Source organism: Muntiacus reevesi, chromosome 4, assembly GCF_963930625.1.
Source record: "Muntiacus reevesi chromosome 4, mMunRee1.1, whole genome shotgun sequence".
NCBI lineage: Eukaryota > Metazoa > Chordata > Mammalia > Artiodactyla > Cervidae > Muntiacus > Muntiacus reevesi.
In genome coordinates, this window is record NC_089252.1 from 64,505,050 (window position 1) to 64,521,448 (window position 16,399).

The 16,399-nt window shown below is 38.8% G+C and overlaps 1 protein-coding gene across 6 annotated transcripts in view; it reads left to right on the top strand.

Annotated features, from left to right (window-relative positions):
- The window catches only part of RBMS3 (RNA binding motif single stranded interacting protein 3), a 773,699-nt gene that overhangs the window by 606,908 nt on the left and 150,392 nt on the right, over positions 1-16,399 (top strand). For all 6 annotated transcript variants that reach the window (XM_065932912.1, XM_065932913.1, XM_065932916.1 and 3 more), the window contains exon 7: positions 5,543-5,649. In XM_065932912.1, the coding sequence (XP_065788984.1) occupies positions 5,543-5,649 (107 nt within the window). The remainder of the gene's footprint in view (positions 1-5,542; positions 5,650-16,399) is intronic.

The following is a 16,399-nucleotide window of genomic DNA, read 5'->3' on the forward strand; positions in this document are numbered from 1 at the left end:
GGGATAGTTTGCTTCAGATAAAAACTAATACATATCTATACTTGAAAAAAAAAAGATGGTTTCTTGATTAAAATTTTATCATATTTAATCTTAGTTCTTTTTAAAAATATCTATTTATTTCTTTGGCTCTGTCACGTCTTTAGTGGTATGCAGAATCTTTAGTTGCAGCATGTGGGGTCTAGTTCCCTGGCCAGCAATGGAACCCAGGCCTCCTGCATTGGGAGAACAAGGTTTTGGCCACTGGACCACCAGGGAATTTCTTTTATATTAATTCTTGAAATTCTTCCGTTTTTTTTGTTTTTTTAATCTCCTCCCTGTACTCTCACTCAAAGATTTTTTTATGCTCACCTTTCAATAAGCTGCTTGTTGTCATTAACATACCCTCAATTCAGCTCTTCCCACTCCTTTTTCTCCCTGAAGACTTACACTCTGTCTGAGGTGGGACACTTTTAAATGTATCATTTAAAACACCAGAATTGTAATTTAGGTAATAAAGAGATATTTTTTTAAAAGCCTGACCACAAACCCAATATAAATACTAGAAGAGTTTATATAAACTGCATGCTAAAAATTAAAATTGCTCATCTTCCTTGAGGGACAGCAGGAATTCTGCTATTATTAGTCATACATATGTCCATATCTACTTATAGAAACATTTTTAGAATCAAAATTGAAGATGTGTTAAGTTTTAAATAAATCAATATATAGTGTTTTGCATTAATTTTACTAAGCAAAATACTTGTTGTTGGTCTGTTTGCTTAAAATACAATAGCAAATCCTGTAAACCATTAGATTATTTTATCAGTTTATGCATCTAGTGTTTTATGTTTAATACAAAGTTTGAAAGACTTGAAATACTCCACTAAGCAAGCAAATTGTAATTACTCCTTCATAATTACCATGCAACTTTACTGCCATGCATTGTTATAATTATATTTTAAATTCCCCCCATTTGTATGAGAAACCATAATGTCTTCTGGCACATTGCAATCTGTGACTTATAACTGCATCCCACTTCCACAAAGGCCTTTTCTCCATTTAGCCTTTATTTTAACTACTGTTAAAAGAGACTAAACAAAATTAATTGGCATCATAATACTGCAATAAGGAAATTGTAGATAATATATTTCTCAGCTACTGAAATCATTTCATTATGCAGAGCATTCATGCTTGCCCTCTGAGATCTATTCCTCCTTCGTTAAGGAGTCAGTCATCATCACATCAGTGCTTCTCAATCTTCAGTGTATACAGAAATCACCTTGGGATCTGGTGCAAATACAGATTTTTAACTCTGTATGTGGGAAAGGGCCCCTGGCTCTGAATCTCTAACAGGCTCCCATGTGCTGATACCATTACTGCTGGTCCTTGATCAACAGTTTGAATAGCAACACCGTCAAACATCTTGTAAATCTATGTGCAATGATGCTGTTAACAACTTTCTCTCACACACACAAGTACACACACAAACTTCACTCAGACCTCTACTCATCACTTCCCACCTTCAAGCCTGGAAATTGTTACTGTTAGAAGACTTAACACAGACAGAAGCTGTTACCAAACTCAGTTTTGGCTGTTGTTGCTATAAAGTCAATACTTGAGAGGCAAGTGTTGGTATGAAAGGTAAGGTTGGTTTATTCAGCAAGCCGGCACCTGGGGAGAAGACAGCCTCATGTCCAAGAACCAGCTCCTGAGATTCTGCTCAACCATGATTTTTTTTTTTTTTTTTAAATATTTATTCATTTATCTGTTTGGCTGCACCAGGTCTTAGTTGTGGCATTCAGGCTCTTGCATTGTGGCATGCAAACTCTTGGCTGCAGCACGTGGGATCTAGATCCTGACCAGGGGCTGAACCTGGGTCCTCTCCATTAGGAGTTTGGAATCTTAGCCATTGGACCACTAGGGAAGTCCCATGAAAAATTTTAAAGAAGTTAAAAGTTAGTCTCTGTTAATTATTTGGGAAGGGGTCAAAGCCTTTGTCATCTTCCACTGTGCACAGGCGGTTTTCTGATTTGCTGGTGATGAGATAATAGGGTGGTATCCAGGAATTTTGTGCCCAGTCTGAAGTTACCATCCTCCACCTGCATAGGGGCCTTAGTTCCTACAGAAGAACTGGAGATATGTTATCATCTATATTGCTGTCCCAGGGTGGGTGTTCTGCGGTTTCTTGGCTGTTCCTCCCTTCTCTGATGAGCAACTGTTTGGACCTGTCCTTTGGATCTCAGGGAAGGTCAAGGAGATGGAATGAAACCTATGTCCTGCAAACAAAAAAAATAGGGGACAGGAAAAGGATTTGTACCCAGTAGGGCCCCACAGGGTCCCACTCAGTTTCAAAATGTCATTCAACCTGTGAAAAAATTTGCCAAGTAAAGAATATGACATTTGAACTACATTTTGAAGGTTGCTTCATAATTTGCCAGACAAGTAGAGGGGCCAAGGTCGGGGGAGCCAGGAAAGGAAATTTCAGGCAGGAGAAAAAAAGCATTCATAGGTGAGGCATCTGTAAACCCCTGGGGGAGGGGAGGAGACTGATGGAAGGTAAGATTAAGGACACAGATTCTTATCTTCTAGTTGAGGAGTTTGGATATTTATATTACAGGTGTTTAGAAATCACATGAGGACTAGAAGATTATATAAATCTGATTAATATAATTTACTGATGTTTTCTCTTCCACTGTCAATAAAATGGTCCCTTGGGAAACTAACAGAATGACATGCCTGCAATTCAAAGATAATATTATGGATATTCCATCTTATTTTAATGACACTTTTGAACATTTGTTTCTGGGATTTTATTTCTTTAATTCATTTAGTAAATCATTGTGGCCCTATCTTCTTTTCCATGAAAATCTGCTTCAGATTACTGAAATGACAGCAGATGTTTCAGCTTAGCAATGTCAACAAATACAAGTAGGTCATTGTCAGCATCCATAGCCTAACACTCTATGAAGATCCTTGAATATCAGGTTGGCTAAGACTTGAAGGGAAATAGATGGGGAAACAGTGGAAACAGTGTCAGACTTTATTTTGGGGGCTCCTAAATCACTGCAGATGGTGCAGTGATGGTGTAGATCACTGCAGCCATGAAATTAAAAGACTCTTACTCCTTGGAAGGAAAGTTATGACCAACATAGATAGCATATTAAAAAGCAGAGACATTATTTTGTCAACAAATGTCCATCTAGTCAAGGCTATGATTTTACCAGTGGTCATGTATGGATGTGAGAGTTGGACTGAGGAGAAGGCTGAGTGCCAAAGAATTGATGCTTTTGAACTGTGGTGTTGGAGAAGACTCTTGAGAGTCCCTTGGACTGCAAGGAGATCTAACCAGTCCATCCTAAAGGAGATCAGTCCTGGGTGTTCATTGGAAGGACTGATGCTGAAGCTGAAACTCCAGTACTTTGGCCACCTGATGCGAAGAGTTGTCTCATTGGAAAAGACCCTGATGCTGGGAGGGATTGGGGGCAGGAGGAGAAGGGGACGACAGAGGATGAGATGGCTGGATGGCATCACCGACTCTGTGAACATGAGTTTGAGTAAACTCCGGGAGTTGGTGATGGACAGGGAGGCCTGGCGTGCTGCGATTCATGGGGTCGCAAAGAGTCAGACATGACTGAGTGACTGAACTGAACTGAAGACTTGAAGACTCTAAGATGTTGTAAAACATCATTTGCAAAGATATCTCTGTTAGGGCTTCCCTTGTAGCTCAGTCGGTAAAGAATCTGCCTGCAATGCAGGAGACCTGGGTTCAGTTCCTGGGTTGGGAAGATTCCCTGGAGAAGGAAATGGCAATCCACCCCATTGTTCTTGCCTGGTGAATCCCATGGAGAGAGGAACCTGGCAGGCTACAGTCCATGAGGTCGCAAGAGTCAGACATGACTTAGCAACTAAACCACCACAACCTCTGTTGAAAGCTAAGAAATTCTCACTCTGTGAGTTTTTAAACTTCCCTTAGTGTTCCCTTAATTTTTTTGAAAGTTCTCTTTTCAATAATGGTAAACTTAAAAATAGGTTGAAAATCTAGAATCTTCTAGTCTGTCTATCTTTGGTCCTTGTCTAGCTAGATTATTGTTGTGTGTATGTTAATCACTCAGTGACATCTGACTCTTTGCGACCCCATGGACTGTAGCCCAGCAGACTCCTCTGTCCATGGGATTCTCCAGGCAAGAATACTGGAGTGAGTTGCCATTTGCTTCTCTAGGGGACCTTCCCCAACCAGGAATCATACCTGGGTCTCCTGCATTGCAGGTGAATTCTTTACCACTGTGCCACATATACTTCCAGGTTATTGTTATCTGATAGTATATGTTTCAAGGATGCATCTGAAAAATTTTTTATGCTAGTGAGTAAAAGAAATCTTAAGATTAATTGCATATTCAGGTTTTTCTTTTCCTGCAGTGCTGCTCCCCCATACCTTACCTTCCAAAGTTTCACCAATAAAAGGGACTTTTAAATGTATATATACGTACATACATACACACACACACACACACACACACATGTATATATATATCAGCTTCCCTGGTAGATCAGTGGTAAAGAATCTACTTGCCAATGCAGGAGATGCAGGTTCAATCCCAGGTCGGGACAATCCCCTGGAGAAGGAAACAGTCATCCACCCCAGTATTCTGACCTGGGAAGTCCCATGGTCAGAGGATCCTGGCAGTCTATGGGGTCACAAAAGAGGCAGACATGACTTAGTGAGTAAGCAACAACACACACATATATAGTAGGAAAGGAAACTAATTTTCCCTCTACCCCTTCAAGATCTTGACTGAGACAACCCCTGTACTAAAAGGTACCTTAACAAGAGAAAAACAAATAGAAGTTTAATAATATGGGTGTTTCCTATATACATGGCAGATACTAAAAAACTGAATATATCAGTCAGCAATGCTGCATGGTAAAAGGCAAGGATACAGAGAAGAGCAAAGTATTAGTACGACATGTGGGAGATCACAGATTGGGCAGCATCCCAGCAAGCAGAGAGACAGGAGCTCCCAGGAGCTGTACAAAATGAAAAATGGAAGGCATTCTAGCAAAAGTGGATTGGTTCTGGCCAAGTCACTTTCTTTAAAGGGAAGGCAGGCGTCTACCAGGCAGGTGACCTCTGAGTGTTGACCAGGTCATTTCAGATTCCACTTCTCAGAGAGGCTGAAACTGTACTTAAGTCTGTTCAGTGACAAGGGGTTTAGCATAAGTGACTTCATTTCAGGCTTGTTGTCTTGTTTTTAACACCGTCGTGATCAGAAGGGGTTGGTTCTTGTCTTCTTACTCTACCTCTAAGGCAAGTGCACACGCTGCTTAAAATGGTTGTTTTTTCAGCGATATTTGTTACATGCTTTGATGGTCTGCCAGTACTTTTTTGAAGCCCAGTTAGTTAAAACAGGCACCAACCAAGTTGAAACTAAAAGGGGGCCAAATATCTCTCCAGAAGCAAAAAGACTTCAAAAGATATACATCACAAAGCACTGCTGTGATTCACATAATCACTGATTTTGAAGGGGATTTGCTAAAATGTAAAATTGGTTTCTTGTCTTCCCAGCCCCTACTGAGCCTTTACTGTGCAAATTCGCTGATGGAGGACAAAAGAAGCGACAGAATCAAAGTAAATACACCCAGAATGGAAGGCCTTGGCCCAGGGAAGGAGAGGTGAGTCCTGACTGACCTTTGCTCAGAAATGTGGCCACAGACATCCCTCAGAAGGCTGGCAAGACAGACATACGGGGCCATGAGGAAACCAGGTTCCATAGAAAACCAGATGGCTTCAAAGGGGGCAAATGAGCAGACCTATATCGATTTTATCAGAATATGATTAGTTGAGAAGGAGAATAGGAGTTCCAGACTGACCCTAGTTCTGCACTCTCGTTAAATCCTCTTTCAGCAAATGTGAAACCAATAGGTATCAGTAGTTCCTGAAAGACTGCCACAAAGAATTGCTCCATAATTGTGTCGTTGTTATAAAATAAGGGTATGATTACTTAAGGAAATACTTTCAGTGATATCAACAGTGAGAGTTACATGTTTGTGTTTGAAAGAAAACAAAGTTAGATTTATTTCATTCTGCCATTAAGATGGTCTAGTTTTATTTTTACGTGTACTTGGAGCATACCCAAATGCTCATACATGTGTTGATCTGTTTTTTATATGTACGCATCAACATAAAATGTGGCATTTTCTGATGGTCAAGGAGAAAGAAAAGCTTGTACACACAGGGTTCTACTTTTCACAACAAGGAGAAAAGCATTTGACAGTTAATTACCCATCTAGTCTCCTAACACAAAACAGGAGAAAAGCAAGCTTATGGCTTCAATGCCACTTGGGGATGATTCCCTTTGGTTATTTTTGTTATAAGAAGACAAGGGAAATGTGTCTGGGCTTCTAAGAGATCTTTTTATTCTTTGTGAAATAGAATGTAGTTGTTTGAATGCCTTGAATAAATGCCATTTTATACCAAGCCCATCATTTCAGCAGAAGAGCTTTATTTAGTATTTCTATTCAAAGCATCTACTTCATCCATTTAAGCGGCATCCTACTTGGTTCAGCATTTTGCACTTTCAATACTGAGATTACAGTTGTAAGGAAAGAAAAGCGGCTGAGTTTTTTTACTCAGCAAAGCCTTTAGCCACTTTTCAGTTTCTCAGACCGTATTTTTGAGTATTTCCATGTAGATCTCAAAACCCCTCGTAAAGTAGGTAGCTATGTTCAAATACTATGTAATCTGTAATTCATTACCTTAAAAAGAGAATTGCCATGGAGCACTTGAAGCTAAAAACAGGGGGTTCAGTATTTTAGTTTTAGAAAGACAGTCTGTGCTGTGTCAGTACAGAAGAGGCACGGTGTGGCCATGTGCTTATAGTGGGCAGTTTGTGACCAGCGGGGAGCCCCGCTGCTCCCAGAAGACAGCTGACCTATGACCGCGTTTTTCCACATTGCTCCCATGGCAATCATCCATCCGTGGTCCAGAAGGATTCATTTGATCTTTCAAAATTTACTTGAGTCAAATGCTTGCTGATTAGAGATTTCTGGATCGCAGACCATAACCCCAAAGCCTCAATTTTTAACTAGATAACTTAGCACTCATGACTGGAATTACAGTTCCTGTATTATTGCGTTCACTGAATAGATGCCAGTTGTGGCATGACCCCTCACTTGAGTCTACATTTCTTAGAAATCAAACCAATAAACGTAAAGGAAATATAAACTTAGAGAACCCTCTCTGCTACTCTGTACAGAATCCAGGGCTCTGGGTTTAGACATGACAAAGACCTCATGTTCTGTTATTGCCATGGAAGCATTGTGGGGTCAAGTTTAAGATCCAGAGCACTTACAATTTAAATGTAAGTTTTAAAGGTATATTCCTAATATTCATTTTCTAAAGTTGTTTTTCAAGAGCTACAGGTTTTCTCGTTGAATGTGAGAATCAAGGGACCATCATAAATATATCTGTGATGAATAGAAGCTTATTCCAAGTACATAGAGACATTCAGAGACAAGAAATCAGGGGAAAAAAATGGCATGAACTAAAAGTATGCTTATCAGATATCTTGGCTTTGAGATGAGTGTTTTAATTTTTACACCATGACTATGGTCTTAGAAGTAGATACACCAAAAATATTGGATTACTTTGCCCATTATTATGTTAATATGTATTTTTTCTTGTATTTCCCCTTTGCATTGTACTTGCCAGAGTAAAATACATGTGTATGTAAGTCTGGTATGTAAGGTATGACATCGTACAAGTTAATCCTATGTAAACTATATTTAATCATTTCTTAGAAAGCCATCCATTCTAATTATTGTATTTCATTGTTTCCAAGACACACATATTATTTGTTTTTTTCCCACATTTTAAAACTGCTGAAAACTGTTATTACAGTGTTACAAAACAGTTTGCATTTGCTCCTGTTAGTCACCTGGGGGCACTACCTGCATTCTCTGTGTTAGGTCTTTGACCACATAGATTGTATCCATTGAAACTCTAACCAAAGCAAGGATGTGGGTCAGATTCTTGGGGGAGACTTTTTTCATTTGCTCCCTTCCCTCATCCAGATTGAGACGTGCATCTTCCCTTGAAGTCCATTTCCAGTGGGCAGTTTTGTTTCTCATTTGTCTCGTAGCCCTTGTAATCTCCAGCTTTATAAGGAGGTCATTGTGGGTGTTTGTTTCTGCTTGTTTGTGTTATTGTATAAAATAACAGTTGCCTTAGAATCCACCTGCAAAGAGAGAAAACCCAGGGGGACTTGGGTTCAATCCCTGGATTCGGAAGACCCCCCTGGAAAAGGGAATGGATACCCACTCCAGTATTCTTGCCTGGAGAATTCCGTGGACAGAGGAGCAGAGTCAGACACAACTGAACAACTAACATTAATCCTAGATAAAATTTAAAAATTATAATGTAGGTTCTGATGCTTCAGACCCTGAGATCATAGTGCACATTGAGGCTACTGTTTACTTGTCCTATCTCTAAAGTCAGGTAAAAAAGTGACAGTGTGAGAAGGATTTCTGAGCCAATGCTTCAAACACAAAACCAGTGGATTGCAAGCAACTTCAAAGTACCTTGAACATGACAATTGATAGGCTAATTAAACTTTTCATTTATGATGTAAAGCTGTTTTATTCAGGGTGGCATTTTGATAACAGTTCTTTTAGCATAGTTTGATGAAATGCTAATATTGACCCCATCATACACATGAATTAATGTAAATTAGCCAGGTCTTGAAACATAGGTACATGCAGGTGGGCCTATTTTTGCATAAGTGAAAAACACTGAAATATTTGAAAGTTATTAATTAACCTCTCAAGTGACACCCCAAGCTGGAGCAGAAGGGTCGGGAGTGGTACTGTGAGCCTTGCCTTTCCAAGGGCTCAAACAGTCTTACCATCTTCTAAAAATGATTTCATTTCATTTATTTGTGGCTGCACTGGGTCTTCGTTGCTGCACACGTGCTTTCTCTAGTTGCAGTGGGCTTCTTGTGGTGGCTGCTCTTGTTGCAGAGCTCGGGCTCTAGAGGGTGGGCTCAGGGGTCGTGGCATGCAGTCTTAGTTGGCTTGCAGCATGTGGGATCTTCCTGGACCAAGGATTGAACCCCTGTCCCGTCCATTGGCAGGCAGACTCTTAACTACTAGACCGAAAGGACCACCATAACAAATAGGTGATCAGTGGTCTTGGATATGATTACTGTGATTGTTTTGGGGCACCATGCACTGTGCCCGCATGAGACAGTGAATTTAATCCACAAATGTGTGTGTTCAGGCTTCTCCACTGACCAGCCACTTCCCTGTCTCTCCCCTCTCCTCGGGCCTCCCTGTTCCCTTAGACACAGCAACACGGAAATTAGGCCAGTTAATGGCCTCTAAGTAGTCAAGCATCCCATGTCACTCACTTTAAATCAAAAGCTAGAAAAAAAAATTAAGCTTAATGAGGAAGGCATATTTAAAGCCCAGATAGATGGAAAGTTAGACCTCCTGTGCCAAACAGTTAGCCAAGTAGTGACCACAAAGGAAAAATTCTTGAAGGAAATTATAGCGCTACTTCAGTGAACACATCAATGATAGAAAAGCAAACAGTCTTATTGCTCACATGCAGAAAGTTTTAGTGGTCTGGATAGAAGATCAAGCCAGACACAACATTCCCTTAGGCCAATACCTAATCCAGAGCCAAGCCCTAACTCTCCTAAATTCTAGGAAGACTGAGAGAGGCGAGGAAGCTGCAGAAGAAAAGTCTGAAGTAGGCAGAGGTTGGTTCATGATGCTAGTTTAAAAAAAGAAGAGAAAACTGTCTCTTGCTAGGATAATTCATGAATATTGCTACAGTAAACAACAGATTTTCGGTAGACGCAGCAGTTGCTATTGGAAGAGGCTGCCATCTAGGACTTTTCATAGCTGGAGAAGAGAAGTCAGCTCCTGGCTTCAAAGGACAGGCTGACTCTCTTGTTAGGGGCTAACACAGCTGGTAACATGGAATAGAAGCCAAAGTATCCAAGACTGGATACCACAGACATGATGGAAGCATACAGACAGATTCCCTACCCTCTGGGACCCTAAACGGCCACGTAGGAGATTCAAAGTAGAATCGAGTATCATTCAGTGTTTCAGAAATAAAATCACTCTCTGTAACTGGCTTCATACTTATAAACAGGTTAAGAAAACCAAAGCCAAACAACAACAAAAACAAACAAAAATAACAAAAACAGTAGTCAGTAGAATATCAACTCACATTTGTCTTGTTACTAACCATTAACTACTCATTTGATTGACTGACTATTTTTCAGGGTAAGTAGCTGAGCAATTGATTTGTACGTATTTAAATCCCCCATCTCTTCTAAAAGTTGAAAAGTTCTACCTTGTCACCTGTCTAGTGGATGCTTCCATCTCCTTGGGTGCTGAGTGGCTCAGAGAGAATAAAGCTGAGAGAAGTAACTTAAGCTTCAGAGTGTTATTTAACAAATTTTCAGTCCTTCTGTAGTGTACCCCATTTAAAATAACAATTCTTCCTAAATTTTTAGCAATCATGTGTGTTAACATCTGTGATATGTTCAAAATTGTTTGTGTTTGATCATTAATTTACCAGGCATGCTACTTGAGTGACTAAAGGGCCAAGCTCTGGCCCTCTCAAGCCTAGTGACAGTCTCTGTTCCCTCATCAGTAAGAGGAGACTGGTTGACAGCACACCCTTGGTGAATGGGAGGATTAAATGAGGTGTTGAAGGTACAGTCGTGGGCGCAGTGTCCGGCAGCATGTACTTACTCAAGGCTTAGCTCCTATTCCAACTACCATAATATCATCGCACACACAACTCAGGGCTCTTTAACCGGAAAGCCAGCCTCACTATGCATTTCACATGAATTCACTGTCAACCCTCAATTTCTAGTTTTATGCTACATCTCTTTAGTTTCCAAATATTATTGTTAATGATGTAACATGTTTGAAAGAAAATCTACTGTTCATATCACTTTCCAGCTGAATTTTTGACTTAAAAATATATCCTAAAACAAGTAGAAATTAATTTTACTTTGACCAATATTGTTAATGTTTCATAAGATCATATTCACAATCATTATTTGCATTCCAGAATTATTTAGCACTGAAGCGTTACGTGGTTTTCAAATTTCTAGCCAATTTTCTCTTGAAGGCCATGTAATCAAAAAAGCCAAAAACTGGCAAGGGGAGGGGACTTGGATGGAGAAGATGAAAGAAAAATGCAAAAGTAAAAGAAAAGCATGAATTCTTGCTAGATACCAAGAAGATTGAGCTACTCCTGAGAACTGATGGATTATATGGTTGGTGTTTTTAAATGGAAAGAAGATAAATTATTAACTGACCTATTCTGCCAAGTAATGGCAATTATGAATGTGTTTATGCAACCTCTGTGGTTATGAAGAGTACATGCTCAAGTACTTTCCAGTATCTTTCAAAACTATTATCTTCAAAAGAAGAAGCATTCTGATAAAACAGATGGTGACTTTCTGGACTTAACAAAGATTTAGGGGACTTCCCTGGTAGTCTAGTGGCTAACCCTTCAAGCTCTCAATGCAGGGGGCCCAGGTTTGATCCCTGGGAACTAGATCCCATATGTCACAGCTAAGACCCAGTGCAGCCAAATAAATAAATATTGAATTAGAAAAAACAAAGAATTAGGAAGCAGGAATTTTCTTGCATATTTTATAGGCTTCATAGTGCTAAATGTAAATAATCTTTAGGTTTCTACGCCCTAATCTATTTCAAGCGTGAGGTTACCAAATTCTTCAGTGTAAGGGATTTTTAGAGTCCTTATAAGTAGTGGTGTTAACTTACAAAATTTCCTTTTGTTTAGTGAAACACTCAGACTCATGAAATAATCAATGAAGAAAGACGCAATTTGTGGGCTCCAAATGTGTATATTTATCCCACTTACTAAAATTTATTTGCTACCCAGCATCAGTATTCCCAGTGCTTTCATGGTCATTTTTTAAAAAAATATTTATTTTATCTATTTGGTTGCACCAGGTCTTAGCCACAGCATGTGTGATCATTGATCTTCGTTGCAGCATGCGGGAATCTTGAATTGTGACACGTGAACTTTTCGCTGCAGCGTATGGGATCTAATTCCCTGAACAGGGGTCAAACCCAGACTACCTGCACTGGGAGCACTGAATTTAAATAACTGGATCACCAGAGAAGTCCCCTTTCTTAGTCATTTGAATATGTGCAGAACAGCAAAAAGTTTGAGTCACCAAATACACACTCCCAGCTGAGGTTGAACACGTGATACTTTGCCTTCTTGTTGCAGTTCTTATTATATTAAATAGTGTCCTTATTTAGGGCTACATTTTTTTTTTTAACTTTTAAGTTTGTACTGGGTTATAGCCAATTAACAATGTTGTGATAGCTTCAGGTGGGCAGCAAAAGGTCTCAGCCATACATGTACATGTATCACTTCTCCCCCGAACTGCCCTCCCATCCAGGCTACCAAATAACATTGAATGGAGTACCATGTGCTATACAGTATGTCCTTGTTGGTTATCCATTTTTAATATAGCAGTGTGTATATACATTCCACACTCCCTAACTATCCCTTCACTCCCCCATCCTTCCCCCCAAATCATAAGTTTGTTCTCTAAGTCTCTGAGTCTGCTTCTGTTTAGTAAGCTCGTTTGTATATGTTTTTTTAGATCCCATGTATAAGGGATGTCATATGGTATTTCTCCCTCTCGGACTTGCTTCACTTGGTATGGTAACCCCTAAGTCCATCCACGCTGCTGCAAGTGGCATTATTTCATTCTTTTAATGACTGAGTAGTCTTCCATTGTATACACGTACCACATCTTCATTATCCATTGCTCTGTCAATGGACATTTAGGCTGCTTCTGTGTCTTGGCTAATGTTAACAGCACTGCAGGGAACCCTGGGGTACGTGTATCCTTTCAGATCATACTTTTCTCCCGATGTATACTCAGAAGTGAGATTGCAGCGTCATAGAGTAGCTCTATTTTTAGTTTTTTAAGGAAACTTCACACTGTTTTCCATAGTGGCTGTACCAGTTGACATTCCCACCCACAATGTAGAAGGCTTCACTTCTCCCCACACCCTCTCTAGCATTTATTGTTTGGGGGCTTTTTGATGATAGCCATTCTGACTGGTATGAAGTAATATCTCATTGTAGTTTTGATGTGCATTTCTCTAATAATTAGAAATGTTGATCTTTTCATGTCTCTTTGGCATCTGTATGTCTTCTATGGAGAAATGTTTATTCAGGTCTTCTCCCCATTTTTTGAGTGTGTTGTTTTGATGCTGTTGAGCATCATGAGCTTTTTGTAAATTTTGGAGACTAATATTTGTCTATCATATTATTGGCAAATATTTTCTCCCAATCTATTGATCATCTTTTTGTTTTATTTATTTTTTCTTTTGCACTGCTTTTGAATTTATTTGTTTATTGTGAGGCTAATTAAGTTACAATATTGTGATGGTTTTTGCCATACATTGACGTGAATCAGCCACGGGTGGACTTGTGCGCTCATCCTGAACCCCCTCCCACCTCCCTCCCCATCCCAACCCTCAGGGCTGTCCCAGTGCACTGGCTTTGAGTGCCCTGTTTCATGCATTGAACTTGGACTGGCCATCTATTTCACATACAGTAATATACATGTTTCAGTGCTCCCATTTGTTTATTTTTGTTTTTGTTTCCATTATTCTGGCCAATGAGTCAAAAAAGATATTGCTGCAATTTATGTCATAGAGTGTTCTACCTTTGTTTTCCTCTAAGATTTTTATAGTGTTCAATCTCACATTTAGGGCTTTAATCCATTTTGAGCTTAATTTTGTATATGGTGTAAAGAATGGTCTAATTTCATTTTTTACATGGAGCTGTCCAGTATTCCCAGGACCATTTGTTGAAGAGACTGTCTTCCCAGCATAGTGTAATCTTGCCTGGTGTATCATAATTTAATTAATAATAGGTGTGTCGGTTTCTATCCTATTTCACTGATCTGTATTTCAATTTTTGTTCAAGTACAATACTTTTTTGATGACTATAGCTTTGTAGTATAGTCTGAAGTCAAGGAGCCTGATTCCTCCAGCTCTGCCTTGCTTTCTCACGGTTGTTTTGACTATTTGGAGGTTTTGTGTCTCCATACAAATTTTAAGGTTTTTGTTTTAGTTCTGTGAAAAAAAACATGGCATTAGTAATTTAATAGAGATTGTATTGAATATGTACTTTGCATTGAGTAGTATAGTCATTTTGACAATATTGATTGTTCCAATCCACGAACATCTGTTTCTGTCTTCTTTGATTTCTTTCATCAATGTCCTTATAGTTTTCACAGTACAAGTTTTTGTCTCCTTTGGTAGGTTTATTCTGTGATGGTAAGCGGAATTGTTCCTAGAATTTCTTTTTCTGATCTTTCATTGTTAGTGTATAGAAATGCAGCAGATTTCTTTGTATTAGTTTTGTAACCTGCAACTTTATCAAACTCAATGATGAGCTCTAGAAGTTTTCTGGTAGTATCTTTAGGATCTTTTGTGTATAGTATTATGTCATCTGCAAACAGTATCAGTTTAACTTCTTTTTCAATTTGGATTCCCTTTACTTCCTTTTTTCTCTGGTTGTCATAGCTAGGACTTCCAAAACTATGTTGATTAAAGTGGTGAGAGTGGACATCCTTGTCTTGTTCCTGATCTTAGAGGAAATGCTTTCAGCTTTTCACCATTGAGCATGATATTAGCTGTAAGTTTGTCGTGTATGTCCTTTATTAAGTTGAGGTAAGTTTTCTCTATGCTAGGGCTTCATTTCTGCTTGTTCATGCTTTTTATTGGTGTTTTCCATTTTCAAAGTGGCCCTAAATTATAGTTTTGAAGTGCTGTCTGGTGTTTCTAAGTGAAAGAAATCCATAATATGCCTTATGGAGAAAATATGGAAAAATGAAGACAGACTTCATTGAGGCATTACTTAGAGTGCTGTTGCCCATGAACTCAATGTTAATGAATAAGCAATATATATTAAATATGGTGTCTTTAGACAGATATAAAACAAGGTTTTTTATTGATTAGTTGGTGAAAATGTTGTGACTAGACCTAACCCTATATTTCCTCTAAGAGCAGTGACTCAGCAGTCACTAATTCAGTATTCATGGTGACTTCATAGAATATAATTACTTCAAATAACAAGAATGCATTCTATCTTGTTTTATGTTCACTGTCCTTAAGTGGGATCCAGTCTCTTGGTTAAGTTTTTGTCTCTCCCATTCAGGTAACAAAAAATTTGCTTGGATATGAAAATTAACTGCTACCAGTATATGAGTCAGCTGTCTTTATTTGAAGAGTTGTGTTACAGTCTATCATCAGTTTTTATGGATTTAAAGACATTGGTTCTTATTCTACTCAACAAATATGTATAAAACTTTCTAAGGAATTTGGGGAAAGTTCCAATCCTATGTTCATTAATTTATTGAGTCTATGAGTGACTAGTAGACTTGGAATTATTTCATAAAGATCCTTAATCCTTTGACCCATTCTTGCTATCTTTCTTAGCAAGAAAAATCTGATACATTGAATTATTTATACTATCTTTTGTATCATTATTTTCTACTCACCTGTTTGCATATGATAAGAAGGGCGTGTTGTTCTGTAGGAACCAAATCCAGTCACATTCATATGGCCAATGTTGATGCTGAAGGGCACATAGATGTCTGTGGAAGTAGCAGCAAGCATGCTCCATAAAATCTGGAGAAAAGAGGCAATCCTTCTAGTCACCACTCATAGGGAACCCTCACAACAGAACATTTTTGTTGAGTGTCTTGAGAGCATTTGGTTGTCCCTAGGTATCACCAGTGTTACTGTAAAGCACGTGCCTGGAGACATTCCTAGCAATGAGGAAGACAAGGCAGAACTCACATACATGGCCCCATGGCCTTTAGTTGGATCTTTTATGACCAGTGCATCCTGCTTAGACTATTTGATCAATCACCAGTCCTTCATACTAACTCACTATTGATCAGAGAAGTATTAATGCATCTTTCGTTACCTGAATGTTATTGACCAGAGATGTTTCAGTGTTTACTTACATAACATCACTAGCCACAGGTGTTACTTTCTTCAAAAATTCCCTGGTCAGTGATGTGTTAAGTGTAAGAAGACCCTGACAACAGGCCCAGGATTTCACCATTTCTGTTAGCTTTCAAGCCATATTGACTGCAATTTTATTTTGCAATACTGAATATCAGAAAATTTGTTTCAGAGATATTGAATTAAAGTCCTGCCCCATTGAGCTATTAGAAGTAATATTGAAGAGAAACTGAAGTACAGTTACCTATGAAATAGTATATCTAAAGAATTATTTGAAAAACTTAGTAGTAATTGCATGTAAATTCAGGTGATATTCAGCTGTATTCTACGAAAGTAGAAACATCGTATATATAATTGA